The 17,760-nt window shown below is 49.6% G+C and overlaps 1 protein-coding gene across 1 annotated transcript; it reads left to right on the top strand.

The window, feature by feature from the left end:
• Positions 1-283: 283 nt before the first annotated feature.
• On the top strand, positions 284-10,863 carry GMFG (glia maturation factor gamma; the record flags this gene model as incomplete). Its single annotated transcript, XM_080704164.1, has 5 exons — positions 284-310; positions 2,370-2,419; positions 8,689-8,771; positions 10,162-10,235; positions 10,792-10,863. 5 exons carry the CDS (start codon positions 284-286, stop codon positions 10,861-10,863), a joined length of 306 nt encoding a protein of 101 aa, XP_080560290.1.
• Between the last annotated feature and the right edge of the window lie 6,897 nt (positions 10,864-17,760).

A 17,760-nucleotide genomic window follows, 5' to 3' on the forward strand; every position in this document is an offset into this window, starting at 1 on the left:
CTGGGGGTCACGGGCAGGGCGAGGGCAGGCCCGCTCAGCTCCTCCCGGGTCCCTCTGGCAGTCCGACTCCCTGGTGGTGTGCGAAGTGGACCCCGAGCTGAAGGAAAAGCTGCGAAAATTCCGCTTCCGAAAAGAGACGGACAACGCAGCCATCATAAGTGAGTGCGGGCTTCCCGGGAGGGAGGGCGGGGCGGGCAGCAGCCAGGGCCCGGCAGGGTCCCCGGGGTGGGAGCGTGTGTGACCGGCGCCTCCCTCCCCAGTGAAGGTGGACAAGGACCGGCAGATGGTGGTGCTGGAGGAAGAATTCCAGGTGAGGAGTGGCGGGCATGGGGCCCCCAAAAGGCACAGGGCGGGCTGGGAGACCCAAGGGGCTGCAAGTGATACTGACAGCCTGCGGTTCAGAAAGAAAGTTCTGGTGTAAAGGTGACCCTAGGCAGGGGACTGAGCCTCTACGTGCCTTTGTCCTCACCTGTAAAATAGACCTACTTTCAATGATTATTTTTTCTTTTGCTATTCTTTCTTTCTTTCTTTCTTTCTTTCTTTCTTTCTTTCTTTCTTTTTTGGGTCTGGGGGTGGAACCCAGGGGCATTCTACCTCCGAGCTACACCCCCTGCCCAATTTTTTATTCTTTATTTTGAAACAAGGTCTCACTAAGTTGCAGAGGGCCTCACTAAGTAGCTGAGGCTGTCCACGAACCACGATCCTCTGGTCTCAGCCTCCCGAATGCTGGAATTACAAGCGTGCACCACCACGCCCGCCTTCTTTCTTTCTTTCTTTCTTTCTTTCTTTCTTTCTTTCTTTCTTTCTTTCTTTCTTTCTTTTTCTGTTTCGGGGATTGAACCCAGAGGCATTCTGGCTTCTACCTCCGAGTATACCCCCAGCCGTATTTATTTATTTATTTATTTATTTATTTATTTATTTATTTATTTAGCAGCACTAGGGATGGAACCCAGGGATATTCTACCTCTGAGCTACACCCAGCTCTATTTTTTATTTTTTTATTATTATTATTTTTCCTGAAACAGGGTCTCACTAAGTTGTGCAGGGCCTCACTAAGTAGCTGAGGCTGACCGCAAACTGCGATCCTCCTGTCTCAGCCTCCCAAGTACTGGGATTACAAGTATGCGCCACCCCGTCGAGCTCAGACCCAAGATTTAATCCTTGCCATAGGTTCAACAAGGTCTGGCACATAGTAGATGCTCAATAAAGTGATCATGAGGCTGGGCGTGTCCAAAGTGGAAAAAAGGGATAGCAAAATGATAATACTTCACTGGCACTTAAATGAAAGAATTTTTAGATAAGTTACCAGAAAGCTAGCAGAAATCATTCTCTGAGTTACACTCCTAGCCCTATTTTATTATTTTTTGAAACAGGGTTTCATTGGATTGATGAGGATCTCACTACTTGCCAAGGCTGTCCTCAAAACTGCGATCCTCCTTTCTCAGTCTCCCCAGTATCGGAGTTGCAGGCATGAGTCCCCATACCTGGCTAGAATTTTTTTTTTCAGGTCTGGGTATGGAACCCAGAGGCATTTGACATCCAAGCTACACCCCTGCCCAATTTTTTATTCTTTATTTTGAAACAGGGTCTCACTGAGTTGCAGAGGGCCTCACCAAGTAGCTGAGGCTGGCTGTGAACCGCGATCCTCCAGTCTCAGCCTCCCGAATGCTGGGATTGCAAGCGTGTGCCACCACGCCCAGCTTAGAAATTGTTTCTAAATGGGCAGGCTTCATGCTCTCATGGCCTGTTCTTTTCACCAGTAAAATGGGGATGATAGTAAGGATTGACATGGTGAGGATTATGGGGTGTTTAAGGAGCCTGGAGCTGGGGCTATTGAACAGGGAAGGGGGCCTAGCTAGGAACTGGGCTCCCTCAGCCCCTCTGAAAGGAAGTATAGTGTCGTGGTTATGACGAGAACACAGATTCAGATCTGAACTCTGTAGCTTGCTGTCTGCCATCTTGGGCAAGTGCCTTGACATCCCCAGGCCTCAGTTTCCTCAGCCGTCCTGTGGTCGTAATAAAAGGAGCTAGCTGGGCGTGGTGGGGCACGCTTGTAATCCCAGCATTCGGGAAGTGGAGACCAGAGGATCGCGGTTCCTGGACAGCCTCAGCTACTTAATGAGGCCCTGTTTCAAAATAAAGAATAAAAAATAGGGCAGGGGTGTAGCTTGGAGGTCGAATGCCCCTGGGTTCCATTCCCAGACCTGCATAAATAAATAAATAAATAAATAAATAAATAAATAAATAAATAAATAAAGCGAGCTCTCCCGTAGAGTTCTGGAGGAGCGTCCCTGTGTGTTTCTTAGAACGGTGCTTTGGCACACAACAGCTGCTCATTTAATTGCTTTCATTTTCTTTTTTTGCTTTAGAACATTTCCCCAGAGGAGCTCAAATTGGAGTTACCAGAGAGACAGCCCAGGTATCCTGAGGGGAGGACCAGGCTGCGGGAAGGGGGAATGATGGAGGTACAGGCTGAGAGACTGACGGTTCTAGCACTACCAGGGGCTCAGGATCTCTGTGTTGGAGGCCAAGAGTTCATATCCTAGTTGTATTATTATTATTATTATTATTATTATTATTATTATTATTATTATTTTGTGGTACTGAGGATGGTATTATTATTATTATTATTATTATTATTATTATTATTATTTTGGTGGTATTATTATTTTGTGGTACTGAGGATGGTGGTATTATTATTATTATTTTGGTGGTATTATTATTATTTTGTGGTGCTGAGGACTGAATCCAGGGGCATTCTACAACTGAGCGACATCCCCAGCCCTATTTTATTTTTTACTTTGAAAACAGGGTCTTGCTAAGTTGCTGAGGTCCTTGTTAAATTGTGGAGAGGGACAAAACTGTGATTCTCCTATCTCAGCCTCCCAAGTACTAGGATTACACGTGTGTGCCACCAGACCCAGCAATGCTGACGTCTTTCCGTTACTGCTTTGAATCTGTGTTATGTATGAAATCTGATGGGACAAAGGAACACTGGCTGGGGCTTGGAGCTGGGGCTTACCTGCAGTCCCACCTCCTGCCACTTCCTCTGCAGGTGTCTCAAGCCACCTGCCCTTCAGTGCCTCCTGCTGGTGTGGGGAGGCCAGACCAGCCCCAGCACTACAACTTCCTGGGCACCCCTCTAAGTACCTCTCTCCTTGTTTGGTGTCCATATGGCTGACCTTTATTTACTTACTAATTTATTTATGTTTGAAACCCAGGGACATTCTACCTCTGAGCTACACCCCCAGCACTATTTTTAATTCTTTATTTTGAAACAGAGTCTCAGTGAGTTGCAAAGGGCCTCACTAAGTAGCTGAGGCTGGCTTTGAACCTTGATCCTCCTGTCTCAGCCTCCCGAATGCTGGGATTACAAGCGTGCGCCACCACGCCTGGCTTTGGCTGACCTTTTAATTGCCAATTTAAAAAAAGTCTAGAGAGAGGTTGCTGAAGGAAGGGAAAAGTGCCCTTTTTATATTTATTTATTTATTTATTATTTATTTATTTATTTATTTGTATGGTACTGCGGGTGGAACCCAGGAGCTTTTCTACCTCAAAGCTATACTCCCAGACCTACTTTTTATATTTTATTGGAAACAGGGTCTCACTAAGTTGCTGAGAGCCTCACTAAGTAGCTGAAGCTGGCTTCGAGCCTGTGCGATCCTCCACTCTCTGCCTCCCAGGCGCTGGGATTATAAGCGTGCGCCACCATGCCTGGCAAAAAGTGCCCTTTTTATTGTTTTTTATTTTTATTTTTTGTGGTACTGAGGTGGAACCCAGGGTCTTTTCTATCTCTGGGCTATACTCCCAGACCTATTTTATAATTTATTTGGAAACAGGGTCTCACTAAGTTGCTGCGAGCCTCACTAAGTAGCTGAGGCTGGCTTTGAACCTGTGCAATCCTCCTGTCTCAGTCTCCCAAGCGCTGGGATTAAAAGCATGAGCCACTATGCCTGGCTGAAAAGTGCCTTTTATTTTTCTTTCCTCCTCCTCCTCCTCCTCCTCCTCCTCCTCCTCCTCCTCCTCCTCCTCCTCCTCCTTCTTCTCCTTCTTCTCCTTCTTGTTCTTCTTCTTTTCCAGTACTGGGGATGGAATCCAGTTGCATTCTACCTCTGAGCTACACTCCTCCCAGCCCTATTTTTTATTCTTTTTTTTTTTTTTTTGCGGGTCTGGGGATGGAACCCAGGGGCATTTGACCTCCAAGCTACATTCCCTGCCCTATTTTTTTAATTCTTTATTTTGAAACAGGGTCTCACTAAGTTGTGGAGGGCCTCTCTAGGTAGCTGAGGCTGTCCGCGAACCTCGATCCTCCGGTCTCAGTCTCCCAAGTGTTGGGATAACAAGCGTGTGTCACGATGCCCGGCTCTATTTTTTATTCTTTATTTTGAAACAGGGTCTCACTGAGTTGCAAAGGGCCTCACTAAGTAGCTGAGGCTGTCTGCGAACTTCGACCCTCCTGTCTAAGCCTCCCAAATGTTGGGATTACAAGCGTGCACCAGCACGCTCGGCTAAAAGTGCCTTTTTAAACAGGGGCTTTGTAATGTCATTTTGCACTGGGCTCCGTAGCCAGCCCTGTTTAGGGGCTGGGTTCTAGTGCACAGGAAAGAACTGCATAGCAGATGAGCCCTTATAATCCAGTGCCCAATTTCCTGGGTTTCATTCTTTGCTCTATCCACAGAACTTTAGCCCAGTGTCTCTGGGCCTCAGTTTTCCTATAATTTTTATTTTATTTTTGGAACTGGTGATGGGACCCAGGGCATCCTACCTCCGAACTATACCTCCAGCCCTATTTTTATTTTATTATTATTATTATTATTATTAATTATTATTATTATTATTATTTGGTGGTACTGGGGTTCCTGGAAACCCTTCTACCTCTGGGCTTCACTCCCAGACCTATTTTTATATTTTTTTAATTTGGAAGCAGGGTCTCTTAAGCCAGCGCGGCTGGCTTCGAACCTGCATGATCCTCCTGTCTCCGCCTCCCAAGCTTGGGGATTACATGGGTGCTCCACCACGCCCGGCTTTTATTCCTTATTTTGAAACAGGGTCTCACTTAGCTGCAAAGACCCTCATTAAGTAGCTGAGGCTGTCCTCGAACTGCAGTCCTCCAGTCTCAGCCTCCCAAATGCTGGGATTACCAGCATGTGCTACCACGTCCAGCATATTTATTTATTTATTTATCTGTTTATTTATTTATTTATGGTCCTGGGGATTGAATCCAGGTGCATTTTACCTGTGAGCTATATATACCCCCATTTTATTTTATTATTTTTTTGTGTATGTTTGTGGTTCTAGGGCCTGAACCCAAAGGAATCCTACCTTGGAACTATGCCCCTTATTTGGAAATAGAGTCTTGCTAGGTTGATGAGAATCTCACTACTTGCCGAAGCTATCCTTGAACCTGCGATCCTCCTGTTTTAGCCTCCCTATACTGGGAACCATGCCTGGCTCCCAGCCCTTTTTATTTTTAATTTTTTGGAGACAGATCTCGCTAAATTACCATGAGCTGGCCCAAAATTTATGATCCTTCTACATCAACCGCCTCAGTATTGGGATTACAGACAAGCGCCACCTCCCTTGACGCCAGACCTTTATTCTCTTTCTTCCTTTCTTCCTTTCCTTCTTACTTTCTTGAACTCAGGGACATTCTATCTCTGAACTATGCCCCCAGCACTATTTTACTTATTTGGAAACAAGTTCTTGTTACATTGCTAAGGGCCTTGCTAAGTCGCTGAGGCTGGCCTTGAACCTGCAATTCTCCTGTCTCAGCCTTCTAAGTACTGGAATTATAGGCATGTGCCACCTCACTTGGCTCTCAGTCTTCTTTTGTGGTATACTGTGGACTGAACCAAGGGCATTCTACTATGAGCTCTGCCCCAACCCGTTTTTATTTTTTATTTTGAAAGATGGCCGTACTAACACATGCTGGCCTCCAACCTGCAATCCTATCTCTCCTGTCTCAGCCTCCCAGGTACTGAGATTATAGGTGTGCACCAACATTACTTTTTTTTTTTTTTTAGTACTGGGGATTGAACCCAGGGACATTCTACCTCTGAGCTACACTTCCAGCCTCATTTTATTATAAGCATGTACCACACATCCAGCTTACTACTACTACTATTTTTTTTTGGGGGGGGTACTGGGGGTGGAACCCAGGGGCTTTTCTACCTCCGGGCTATACTCCCAGACCTATTTTATACTTTTTTTTTTTGTGGGTCTGGGGATGGAACCCAGAGGCATTCGACCTCCAAGCTACATCCCCTACCCTATTTTATTTATTTTTTATTTTGAAACTGGGTCTCACTGAGTTCCAGAGGGCCTCACTAAGTAGTTGAGGCTGCCTGCAAACCGCAATCCTCCCGTCTCAGCCTCCCGAATGCTGGAATTACAAGCGTGCGCCACCACGCCAGGCTCCTATTTTATACTTTATTTGGAAACAGGGTCTCACTAAGTTGCTGAGGCTGGCTCTGAACCTGTGTGATCCTCCTGTCTCAGCCTCCCAAGTGCTAGGATTACAAGTGTGTGCCACCACGCCCAGTTTACTACAACTATTTTAAATCATTTTTTGTGTTTGAAATCAATACCCTGGGTTCCAGTCATTAATCCAGGTTCTCGGTCTCCATCAGGATTCAAAATTGGGGCAGGTGTGGTGACATACACCTGTAATCCCAGTACTTGGGAAGATGAGAGTGGAGGATCACAAGTTTGAAGCCAGCCTCAGCAATTTAGTGAGGCTTTCAGCAACTTAGTGAGACTCTGTTTTAAAATAAAAAATAAAAGAAGCCAGGTGTGGTGGTGCACGCTTATAATCCCAGCATTTGGGCTGGGCGCAGTGGCGCACGCTTGTCCCCGCGCTTGGGAGGCGGAGACAGGAGGATCTGCTCAGGTTCGAAGCCAGCCACGCTGGCTTAAGAGGCCCTGTTTCCAAATGAAAATACAAAAATAGGTCTGGGAGTGTAGCCCGGAGGTAGAATAGAAGGGCTTCCAGAAACCCCAGTACCACACACACATACACAAAAAAATCCCCGCATTTGGGAGGCTGAGACAGGAGGATTGCAGTTCGTGGACAGCCTCAGCTATTTAGGCCCTTTGCAACTCAGTGAGACCTTGTTTCAAAATAAAGAATAAAAAATTGGGCAGGGCATGTAGCTTGGAGGTCAAATGCCTCTGGGTTCCATCCCCAGACCCGCAAAAAAAAAAAAAAAAAAGGTGGACAGCCTCAGCTACTTAGTGAGGCCTTCTACAACTTAGTGAAACCCTGTTTCAAAATAAAAAATAAAAAATTGGAGCCGGGCGTGGTGGTACATGCTTGTAATCCCAGCACTTGGGAGGCTGAGACAGGAGGATCGCACAGGTTCGAAGCCAGCCTCAGCTACTGAGTGAGGCTCTCAGCAACTTAGTGAGACCCTGTTTCCAAATAAAGTATAAAATAGGACCAGAAGTATAGTCTGGAGGTAGAAAAGCCCCTGGGTTCCACAGCTAGTGCCACCAAGAAAAAAAAATTAAAATAAAGAATAAAAAAATAGGCCTGGGGGTATAGCTCAGAGGTAGAATGCAGCTGGGTTCCATCCCCAGTACTGCAAAATAAATAAATAAGTAAGTCAGTAAGTAAATAAATAAATAAATAAGACTAAAAAAATAAGGCTGGGGGTGTAGCTTGGAGGTACAGTGCCCCTGGGTTCCATCCACAGTACTGCAAAATAAATAAATAAAATAAAATAGGGCTGGGGTGAAGCATGCCTGCAATCCCAGTACTTTGGAAGTTAAGACAGGAGATTTGCAGGTTTGAAGCCAGCTTCAACAATTTAGCAAGTCTCCTTTTCTTTTTTTCTTTTTTTTTTGTGGGTCTGGGGGTGGAACCCAGGGGCATTCTACCTCTGAGCTATACCCCCTGCCCTATTTTTTATTCTTTATTTTGAAACCGGGTCTCACTGAGTTGCAGAGGGCCTCACTAAGTAGCTGAGGCTGTCCGCGAACCGCGATCCTCCATGTCTCAGCCTCCCGAATGCGGGATTACAAGCGTGCGCCATGACACCCGGTTTAAGTCTCCTTTTCTAAACAAAAATAAAATAAGGCTGGGTATATCCTGAAGGTAGAATGTTCCTGGAGCCTGGTGTGGTGGCGCATGCTTGTAATCCCAGCATTCAAGAGGCTGAGACCGGAGGATTGCAGTTCGCGGACAGCCTCAGCTATTTAGTGAGGCCCTCTGCAACTCAGTGAGACTCAGTTTCAAAATAAAGAATAAAAAATAGGGCAGGGGGTGTAGCTCAGAGGTGAGTGCCCCTGGGTTCCATCCCCAGACCCACACACACAAAAAGAATGTTCCTGGGTTCAATTCCCAGCAACACACACACACACACACACACACACACACACACACACACACCTTCAAGGTTGTAGAGCTCAGTGTGGTGGTGCATACCTGTAATCCCAGCTACTTGGGGCTGAGGAAAGAGGATCACAAGGTTGAGGTCAGCAAATGGTAACTTAGTGAAACCTTATTACAAACAAACAAACAAACAAACAAACAAACAAGGCTAGTGGTGTAGGTGGGAGATAGAGCACTGCTGGGTATCCTCAATACCAAAGAGGGGAAAAAAATTCAAGATTGTAGACTTGGATGGCAGATGGGATGCTGGGCTGGGCTACAGGCCTGTCCTGAGTGTGAATCCTTTTGTGCTATAGGTTTGTCGTCTACAGCTACAAGTATGTGCATGAGGATGGCCGAGTGTCCTACCCTTTGTGTTTCATCTTCTCCAGCCCTGTAGGTGAGACATAGCTATATTCTTCCCAAGAAGCGGGTCTTAGATTCTGGGGGTGGGTGTATAAACCAGTGTATGTGAGTATAAGTATGTGTACTTGCATACACGTGTGTCAAAGTGTGCAGATGCCTGTGTTAGAAAGTGTGTGACTAGGCCGGGCGTGGTGGCGCACGCTTGTAATCCCCACTCTTGGGAGGCAGAGACAGGAGGATCGCGCTGGTTTGGAGCCAGCCTTGCTGGCTTAAGAGACCCTGTTTCCAAATTTAAAAAATAGGTCTGGGAGTGTAGCCCGGAGGTAGAAGGGCTTCCAGGAACCCCAGTACCACCACCAAAAAAAAAAAAAAAAGTGTGTGACTAGGTATGTGTGTGTAAGGTAAGTGTGTACTAGCACTGTGTTAAGAGTATGAACATAAACTGGGTGTGGTGGCGCACACTTGTAATCCCAGCATTCGGGAGGCTGAAACAGGAGGATCTGGGTTCTCCGACAGCCTCAGCTGCTTAGTGATGCCCTTTGCAATTCAGTGAGACTCTGTCTCAAAATAAAGAATAAAAATTAGGGCCAGGGGTGTAGCTTGGAGGTTGAATGCCCCTGGGTTCCATCCCCAGTACCGCAAAATAAATAAATAAATAAATATAAAATAGAGCTGGGGTATAGCTCAGAGGTAGGATCCCTTTGGATTCAATCCCCAGCAACACACACACACACACACACACACACACACACACAAACACACACAGCTGGGTATGGTCGTGTATGCCTGTAATCCTAGTACTTGAGAGGCTGAGGGCTGAGACAGGAGGATTGCAGGCTTGAAGCTAGATCCTGTTTCAAAATTAAATAAATAAATAAATAAATAAATAAATAAATAAATGGCTGGGATTATAAGGTAGAGTGCCTCTGAGTTCAATTTCTAGTACTAAAAGAGAGAGGGAAGGAAGAGAGAGAGAGAAAAAATAAAAGTTGGAGTCTGGCCTGGTGGTGCACACTGTAATCCTAATACCTGGGAGGTGGAGACAGGAGGATCACAGGGTCGAGGTTAGCATCAGCAAGTAGTGACACTCTCATCAACCCAGTGAGAGAAGTTGCGGAGGGCCTCACTAAGTCACTGAGGCTGTCAGTGAACCGTGATCCTCCAGTCTCAGCCTCCCAAATGCTGGGATTACAAGCGTGCACCACCATGCCCGGCTTGCTCGTTTATTTTTGAAAGAGGGTCTCACTAAGTTGCACAGGGCCACACTAAGTTGCTAAGGCTGGCTGAAAACATGCCATTATCCTGTCTCAGCCGCCCAAATACTGGGATTAGAAGTATGTGCCACCACTTCCAGCTATTTCTGGAATTTTGGAGAACACACTTGAGCCTCCCAGTTATGTGGCCTTCTTCTTTCTTCCACGCAGGCTGCAAGCCGGAACAACAGATGATGTATGCAGGGAGTAAAAACAGGCTGGTGCAGACAGCGGAGCTCACAAAGGTCCAGCAGGGTCTAGCTCTGGAGTAGGAAGGGTCTGAGGGAGGAGGCTGGGCCTGGGCCCCTGTGTCTGAGGGAGGAGGCTGGGCCTGGACCTCTGGGTCTGAGGGAGGAAGCCTGGGCCTGGACCCCTGTGTCTGAGGGAGGAGGCTGGGCCTGGACCCCTGGGTCTGAGGGAGGAGGGCTGGGCCTGGGCCCCTGTGTCTGAGGGAAGAGGCTGGGCCTGGACCCCTGGGTCTGAGGGAGGAGGCTGGGCCTGGACCCCTGTGTCTGAGGGAAGAGGCTGGGCCTGGACCTTTGGGTCTGAGGAAGGAGGCTGGGCCTGGACCCCTGGGTCTGAGGGAGGAGGGCTGGGCCTGGACCCCTGGGTCTGAGGGAGGAGGCTGGGCCTGGACCCCTGGGTCTGAGGGAAGAGGCTGGGCTCTAGCTCCTGGTCTGACAGAGGAGGGCTGGAATCTGGATCCCGGGGTCTGAGGGAGGAGGGCTGAGGTCTAGCTACTGGGTCTGAGGGGGCTAGAGTCCTGACAGGATCATAATGCTGAGCTCTCTTTTGGTGCAGGTGTTTGAAATCCGTACCACTGACGACCTCACAGAGGCCTGGCTCCAAGAGAAGTTGTCTTTCTTTCGTTGACCTTTGAGCCAGGGACTTGAATGTGTGGAGTCTGAATCCCAAAGGAACTGAAGACTCCAATCGTTAGGATTTTTTTTGTTGTTGTTGCAGGTCTGGGGATGGAACCCAGGGGCATTTGACCTCCGAGCTACAGCCCCTGCCCTATTTTTTATTCTTTATTTTGAAACAAGGTCTCACTAAGTAGCAGAGGGCCTCACTAAGTAGCTGAGGCTGTCTGCGAACTGTGATCCTCCGGTCTCAGCCTCCTGAATGCTGGGATTACAAGCATATGCCACTACGCCCGGCTCAAGCTTTAGGATCTAAACATCCAGGACCATAAATAAATTAAATATGAACCGGGTATGGTGGTGCACACCTGCAATCCCAGCTGGGAGGCTGAGACAGGAGGATGGCAGGTTCAAGGAGAATCTCAACAATTTAAAGAGGTCCTTAGCAACTTAAGGAGACTCTGTTTCAAAATAAAATATAAAAATAGGTGAAGGTGTATCTCAGAGGTAGAATTGCCCCTGGTTTCAATCCCAAGCATATCTCTTCCCCCTCCCCCCCAAAAAAGAAAGAAAAATAAATTAAATATGCAATACCGCAGATCCTGGGCTCTGTCTTCCTCAGCCTCTGTGATCGCCCCTGCAGTATCAGTCTTCTGCCAGCAGGGGGCGAGCAGACCTAGTGGACAAGAGCTGGGAAAAGATACCTGTTTGTGGGGGCGGGGAGAACGAAAGAAAGGGGCCTGCAGTATTTGGTGCAGGTGTGTTTGTGTGTGCTGCGTGTGGGGGCCTCCTGGATCTCTTAAAGGAATTGGGGAACTATCTGAATCTTTCGAGGGGTCTCTTCTAAGGGGAACAAGGACACCTGAGAATAAAGGAGGCCAGGTGCTCAGGCCAGGAGGCTCTGGGCTGGCTGGTACTGGGGATGGAACCCAGGGGCATTGTACCTTTGAGCTACACCTACAGCCCTATTTTTTAGTCTTTTTATTTTTATGTTTTATTTTTTTGCGGGTCTGGGGATGAAACCCAGGGGCATTCGACCTCCGAGCTACACCCCCTGCCCTATATTTTATACTTTATTTTGAAACAGGGTCTTACTAAGTTGCAAAGGGTCTCACTAAGTAGCTGAGGCTGTTCACAAACCGCGATCCTCCGGTCTCAGTCTCCCGAATGCTGGGATTACAAGTTGTGCCACCATGCCCGGCTTGGGTTTTTTTTTTTTTTCCTCTCGATATTGAGGATGGAACCAAGGGGCATTCTACCTCCAAGTTATACCCCCAGCCTGATTTTTTTTTTTTTTTGAAACAGGGTCTCACTGAGTTACAAAGGGTCTCACTAAGTAGCTGAGGCTGTCGCCAAACCACAGTCCTCCTGTCTCAGCCTCCCAAATGCTAGGATTACAAGTGTGCACCACCACGCCTGGCTAGGAAGAATTTTAAGACCAAAAAATTGTCAAAGGATCAGACATAATTGCTTCAGGGGCTTGAGCATTACTGGGTTGGGTGGTTGGATAGGCCTGCGGCCCAGGTCTTTGGGAAAGTGAAGAGGACCCAGGACTCTTAGTGGGCCCCAGTGGGGCAGACATCAGGCAAGGGAGACCCTACCTACCCATCCCCTTTGGAGTCTTTTTTCTTTTCTTCTGGTGTCTCTGAGCCTTGAATCCTCTCAGGCCTTCTGTCTCTGTCTCTGATAGACATTAATTGAGCACCCATGGTATACTAGGCTCAGAGTATTCCAAGATGGGCAGATCTTCACAGAGGTGAATCACACTCTTTCTGCCTCTCCTTGCTTCTCTTCTCTCTCTCCCACTGTTCCTATCTCTACCCCCAGATTCAGGGACCTGGGAACTCCCTTTCCCCCCACCCCTTTCCAGGTTTCCTGCAAAGAGGTGGCTGTTGCCAGGGTAACAGTTACACAGTGACCTTGGGCCTGGGATGCCCCTCCCCCAACACTGGCATTTCTGGGGTAGAGTCTAAAAGCCTAGTTCCAGCTCAACCCACTCCTTTCCAGTCAGAACACAAGGTCCTCTCACCATGCCACCCTGCCCAGCCCTGTCCCCTTGCCTCCTGTCCCCAGAGATGAGCCCTTTGCATGAGGCGTTCAGGATAAGACCACTCTATACTGAGCCATAGAGATCCCCTTTACTTTCAGTTTTCTGGGGCACTGGGATGAGCGAGCGCCTCTCCTCTCTGTTAGTGCTCCCCCTGCCCCCATTCCTCTAAACTTGGGGTCACAACCCTAGTTCCTGATGAAAAGGAAGAGGGCTGGGGATAAGAGGGGCATTTAGTTAAAAGGACAAAGACTGGCCCACAGAGGTCAGATAGGCAAAGGGACTTGTCCAAGGTCAAGTACTTACATAATCAAGTGAATGATAGATAATAGGTGACTCTTCTGTAGGGGCTCCTATCCTATGTGCCAGATATTTTTACAAGCACTTTTTTTTTTTTTTTTTTTTTTTTTGGGTGCTGGGGATTGAACCTAGGGGCATTCTACCTCCAAGCTACACTCCCAGACCTATTTTACTTTTTATTTGCAAACATGGTCCCGCTAAGTTGCTGCAAGCCTCACTAAACTGTTGGGGCTGGCTTGGAATCTGCGATCCTCCTGTCTCAGGTTACCAAGTGCTGGGATTACAGGTGTGCACCACAATACCCAGCTCAGATATTAACTAATTACTTACAACAATCCATGAAGAAGATACCTTTATTATCCCCAATTTAATGATGAAGAAGTTGAGGCAAAGAAGCCCCAAAGAGTTGCTTGAAGCCCCCTGGCTAGTGGTCTGCACAGTTAGAACTCGAGCCCCAGGTCATCCTGTGATTAACGGCCATACTCTCTCTTAGGCAAGAGATTTAGGCAACCACCCACTATTCCTCCTTCCCTTCCTCCCTGTGGTTCCCACTTCTCCATATTTGAATTTCTGTTTGCACGCAGGCTCACAATTGTAAATAATCCAATCAGAAATGAGCATGTACAAGGACTTACCCAATCAGCAGCAAGTAATTTGGAAAGCAAAGGCCAATCAGAGTGTGACTCAGGGAGGCAGTCCATGCAGAGTAGGTATGGCTAGGATTGTGGAAGGACCAATCAGAGAGGTTGAAAGAGTCTGTTATCCAATGAAGAGTCAGCACATGGGGTGTGATTTTGAGTTTGGTATGACTCTGTAGAGTTCCAGACCATTTCTCCAGTTCCATCAGCCTTCTATTTAAATTCCCAGAGATTCAAGCTTCCTAATTTTTATTTTTATTTTATTTATTTTTTGTGGGTCTGAGGATGGAACCCAGGGGCATTTGACTTCGGAGCTACACCTCTTGCCCTACTTTGTGTTTATTTTGAAACAGGTCTCACTGAGTTGCAGAGGGCCTCACTAAGTTGCTGAGGCTGTTCACGGACCGCGATCCTTCGGTCTCAACCGTGATCCTTCGGTCTCAGCCTCCCGAATGCTGGGATTACAGGCGTGTGCCACCACGCCCGGCTTTCAAGCTCCCTAATTTTTAAATCTGGACTCTAGACTTTCCCTGGGGCACTTCTCTCCTAACCTAGAAAGTGAACATGGCTCATGCTTGAGAGAATCTGAGTCTGGATTTTAGGGAGGAATTGAGAGTAGAAAACCCAGCGGAGCCATGAGGGGCCACACATAGACTGCTTTCAAGGTGATGGCTAAAGTGGAATGATGGGGTTTGGGTTGAGGGCATAGGCTTGTGGGCCGGCCTAGGTTAAAGAAGTCTGAATAATATATGTTTTGGAGTGGATCTAAGAGAAATGTGGGCTTCTTCTGGATGGAAATGGCTGACACTTAGGTCAGCTAGGGCTGGAGTTTTTGCTTTAGAGTGGAGCTGCCGGTATTGCAGGTGTGCAGGGTGGAACTTAGGCTTGGGACAGGGGTCAAATTTTTGAAAGAATAGTCTTGGTTGTGATCTGTATTAGAAGTTCAGGAGAGCCGGGCGTGGTGGCACACGCTTGTAATCCCTGCGCTTGGGAGGTGGAGACAGGAGGATCGCGCAGGTTCGAAGCCAGCCGCGTGCGCTGGCTTAGGAGACCCTGTTTCTAAAAAATATAAAAATAGGTCTGGGAGTGTAGCCCGGAGGTAGAAGGGCTTCCAGGAACTCCAGTGATAAGTAAAATAAAAAATTAATGTGAGTAAAATAAAAATAATGTGAGTACGGCGGAGTGTGAAAAACACGAGAGAGGTCCGGTACACGTGGCATGTAAAGTTTTAATGGCACAGCTCTCCCGGGGATCAGGGCGAGGCACCGTGGGGCCCGCGCGCCTGTCTGAAGCTAGAGGACGTGGGCTCTCCTTTTCAAGGTATGCATATCGCGAGAGGAGGGTTTACTCGCGGGAACGCCCAATTCTCGCGGGGGTTTCAGCCCCTCCCTTGCCCTGCAGAGGTCATGTGACACAAAGTCACATGAGTGCAGGACCCAACTTATCACCCAGCACCACCAAAAAAAAAAAAAAGAAGTTCAGAAGAACCGGGCGTGGTGGCGCACGCTTGTAATCCCAGTGCAGAAGGATCACACAGGTTCGAAGCCAGCCTCAGCTACTCAGTAGTGTTAAGTTGGGTCCTGCACTCATGTGACTTTGTGTCACATGACCTCTGCAGGGCAAGGGAGGGGCTGAAACCCCCGCGAGAATTGGGCATTCCCGCGAGTAAACCCTCATCTCGCGAGATGCATGCCTTTAAAAGGAGAGCCCGCGTCCTCAAGCTTCGGACAGGCGCACGGGCCCCACAGTGCCTCGCCCTGATCCCCGGGAGAGCCGTGCCATTAAAACTTTACATGCCACGTGTACCGGACCTCTCTCGTGTTTTTCACACTCCGCCGTACGCACATTATTTTTATTTTACTCGCATTTAATTTTTTATTTTACTTATCATTTGGTGCCGAACCGGGAGAACTCTTGGGTCCCTCCCCATTTTTTTTCCTTTTTTTTTTTCTGTTTTCTCTTTTTATTTTTACTCTCTTTTTGAGCCCTGGACTCTCCAACCCGCCAGCAGCTGACTGCGAGGTCCCACACCAGCGCTCCGCTTGCAGGCATTGCTCCCACCACTGCCGCCGCTGCCGCCCCGTGCCTGCGTGGACTACCTCCTGCACGGGCCAGGACCTCTGCCTGCCGCTTGGAGCTCCTAAAACCGCCGTTCCCGCCTGCTCACGCCGCCCGCCGCTGGAATGGGAACGCGCCGCCCGCGGACTACGCCACGCCGTGCACCTATGTCTTCTCCACGCCTGGCGTTGCTTAGACCCGCCTGCTGGGGCCGCCTGCCTCCTCCATCTAGGCGGCCGCCACTCTGCTAAAAGCCCCCAGCCCGCCAAGTCCAGCCCGCGCTCCAGCTGGTTCCTCCACTCGGACTCGCGCCCTGGCGCCCTTCACCCTGTGCCTGCCCACCCCTGCTGCCTGGGCCTGGCCATTCCGGTAAGCAGCCACATGGAATTACTGGGGGGGGGTCGCCAGCTTTGGCCCGCCATCTTGGACACGTGGAATCACTGGGGGGCCGCCATCTTGGCCCCACCATCTTTAACCCCTCCCACCTCATGGCCTCACTGGAGGCCTCGCCATCCTTAACCCCTCCCACCTCATGGCCTCACTGGAGGCCTCGCCATCCTTAACCCCTCCCACCTCATGGCCTCACTGGAGGCCTCGCCATCCTTAACCCCTCCCACCTCATAGCCTCACTGGAGGCCTCGCCATCCTTAACCCCTCCCACCTCATGGCCTCACTGGAGGCCTCGCCATCCTTAACCCCTCCCACCTCATGGCCTCACTGGAGGCCTCGCCATCCTTAACCCCTCCCACCTCATGGCCTCACTGGAGGCCTCGCCATCCTTAACCCCTCCCACCTCATGGCCTCACTGGAGGCCTCGCCATCCTTAACCCCTCCCACCTCATGGCCTCACTGGAGGCCTCGCCATCCTTAACCCCTCCCACCTCATGGCCTCACTGGAGGCCTCGCCATCCTTAACCCCTCCCACCTCATGGCCTCACTGGAGGCCTCGCCATCCTTAACCCCTCCCACCTCATGGCCTCACTGGAGGCCTCGCCATCCTTAACCCCTCCCACCTCATGGCCTCACTGGAGGCCTCGCCATCTTTAACCCCTCCCACCTCATGGCCTCACTGGAGGCCTTGCCATCCTTAACCCCTCCCACCTCATGGCCTCACTGGAGGCCTTGCCATCCTTAACCCCTCCCACCTCATGGCCTCACTGGAGGCCTTGCCATCCTTAACTCCTCCCACCTCATGGCCTCACTGGAGGCCTTGCCATCCTTAACCCCTCCCACCTCATGGCCTCACTGGAGGCCTTGCCATCCTTAACCCCTCCCACCTCATGGCCTCACTGGAGGCCTCACAATCTTTAATCCCTCCCACTTTCCACTCCTAACCAATCCTAGGAGTCGGCGGCCATCTTTCCGGCCCGAGCCAGGCAGCTTGGCACTTGCTCTGCCTGCCAACTGCCTGCGCGGGCCAGGACCTCTGCCTGCCGCTTGGACCTCCTAAAGCACCGTTCCAGCTTGGTTCTCCGGTCACCGCCGGGACCTCTGGCCGGTTTGCCCCACCCGCCCCGAGCCAGGCTCACTGGCGGTGCTCCTCGGGGCCCAGCCTCAGCGTCTGGCGCGTGCCTGGAAGCCATTTTGTCTCCACGCCGCCTGCCCGGCAAGCCATGCCGCCTGCGCACCCCCACTGATCCCACCTGCGCCAGCCGCCAGTGCCGTCCACACCAGCCACCGGCATCCACGCGCCCCAGCTCCACCACGCTCCCAGCAGCTTCTCAGCGCTTCTGTCGCAGCCAGCGCTGGCTGGCAACACTTCACTCCGGTAAACTGCCTCCTTCCCTTGGTTAGCGGGTTCCGGACTTGGGTCTTCCGGTCCACTGGGACCCAAAAATCCAAGCGCTTGGTGACCCATTGTCCCCCG

Source organism: Muscardinus avellanarius, assembly GCF_963383645.1.
Source record: "Muscardinus avellanarius genome assembly, chromosome: 10".
NCBI lineage: Eukaryota > Metazoa > Chordata > Mammalia > Rodentia > Gliridae > Muscardinus > Muscardinus avellanarius.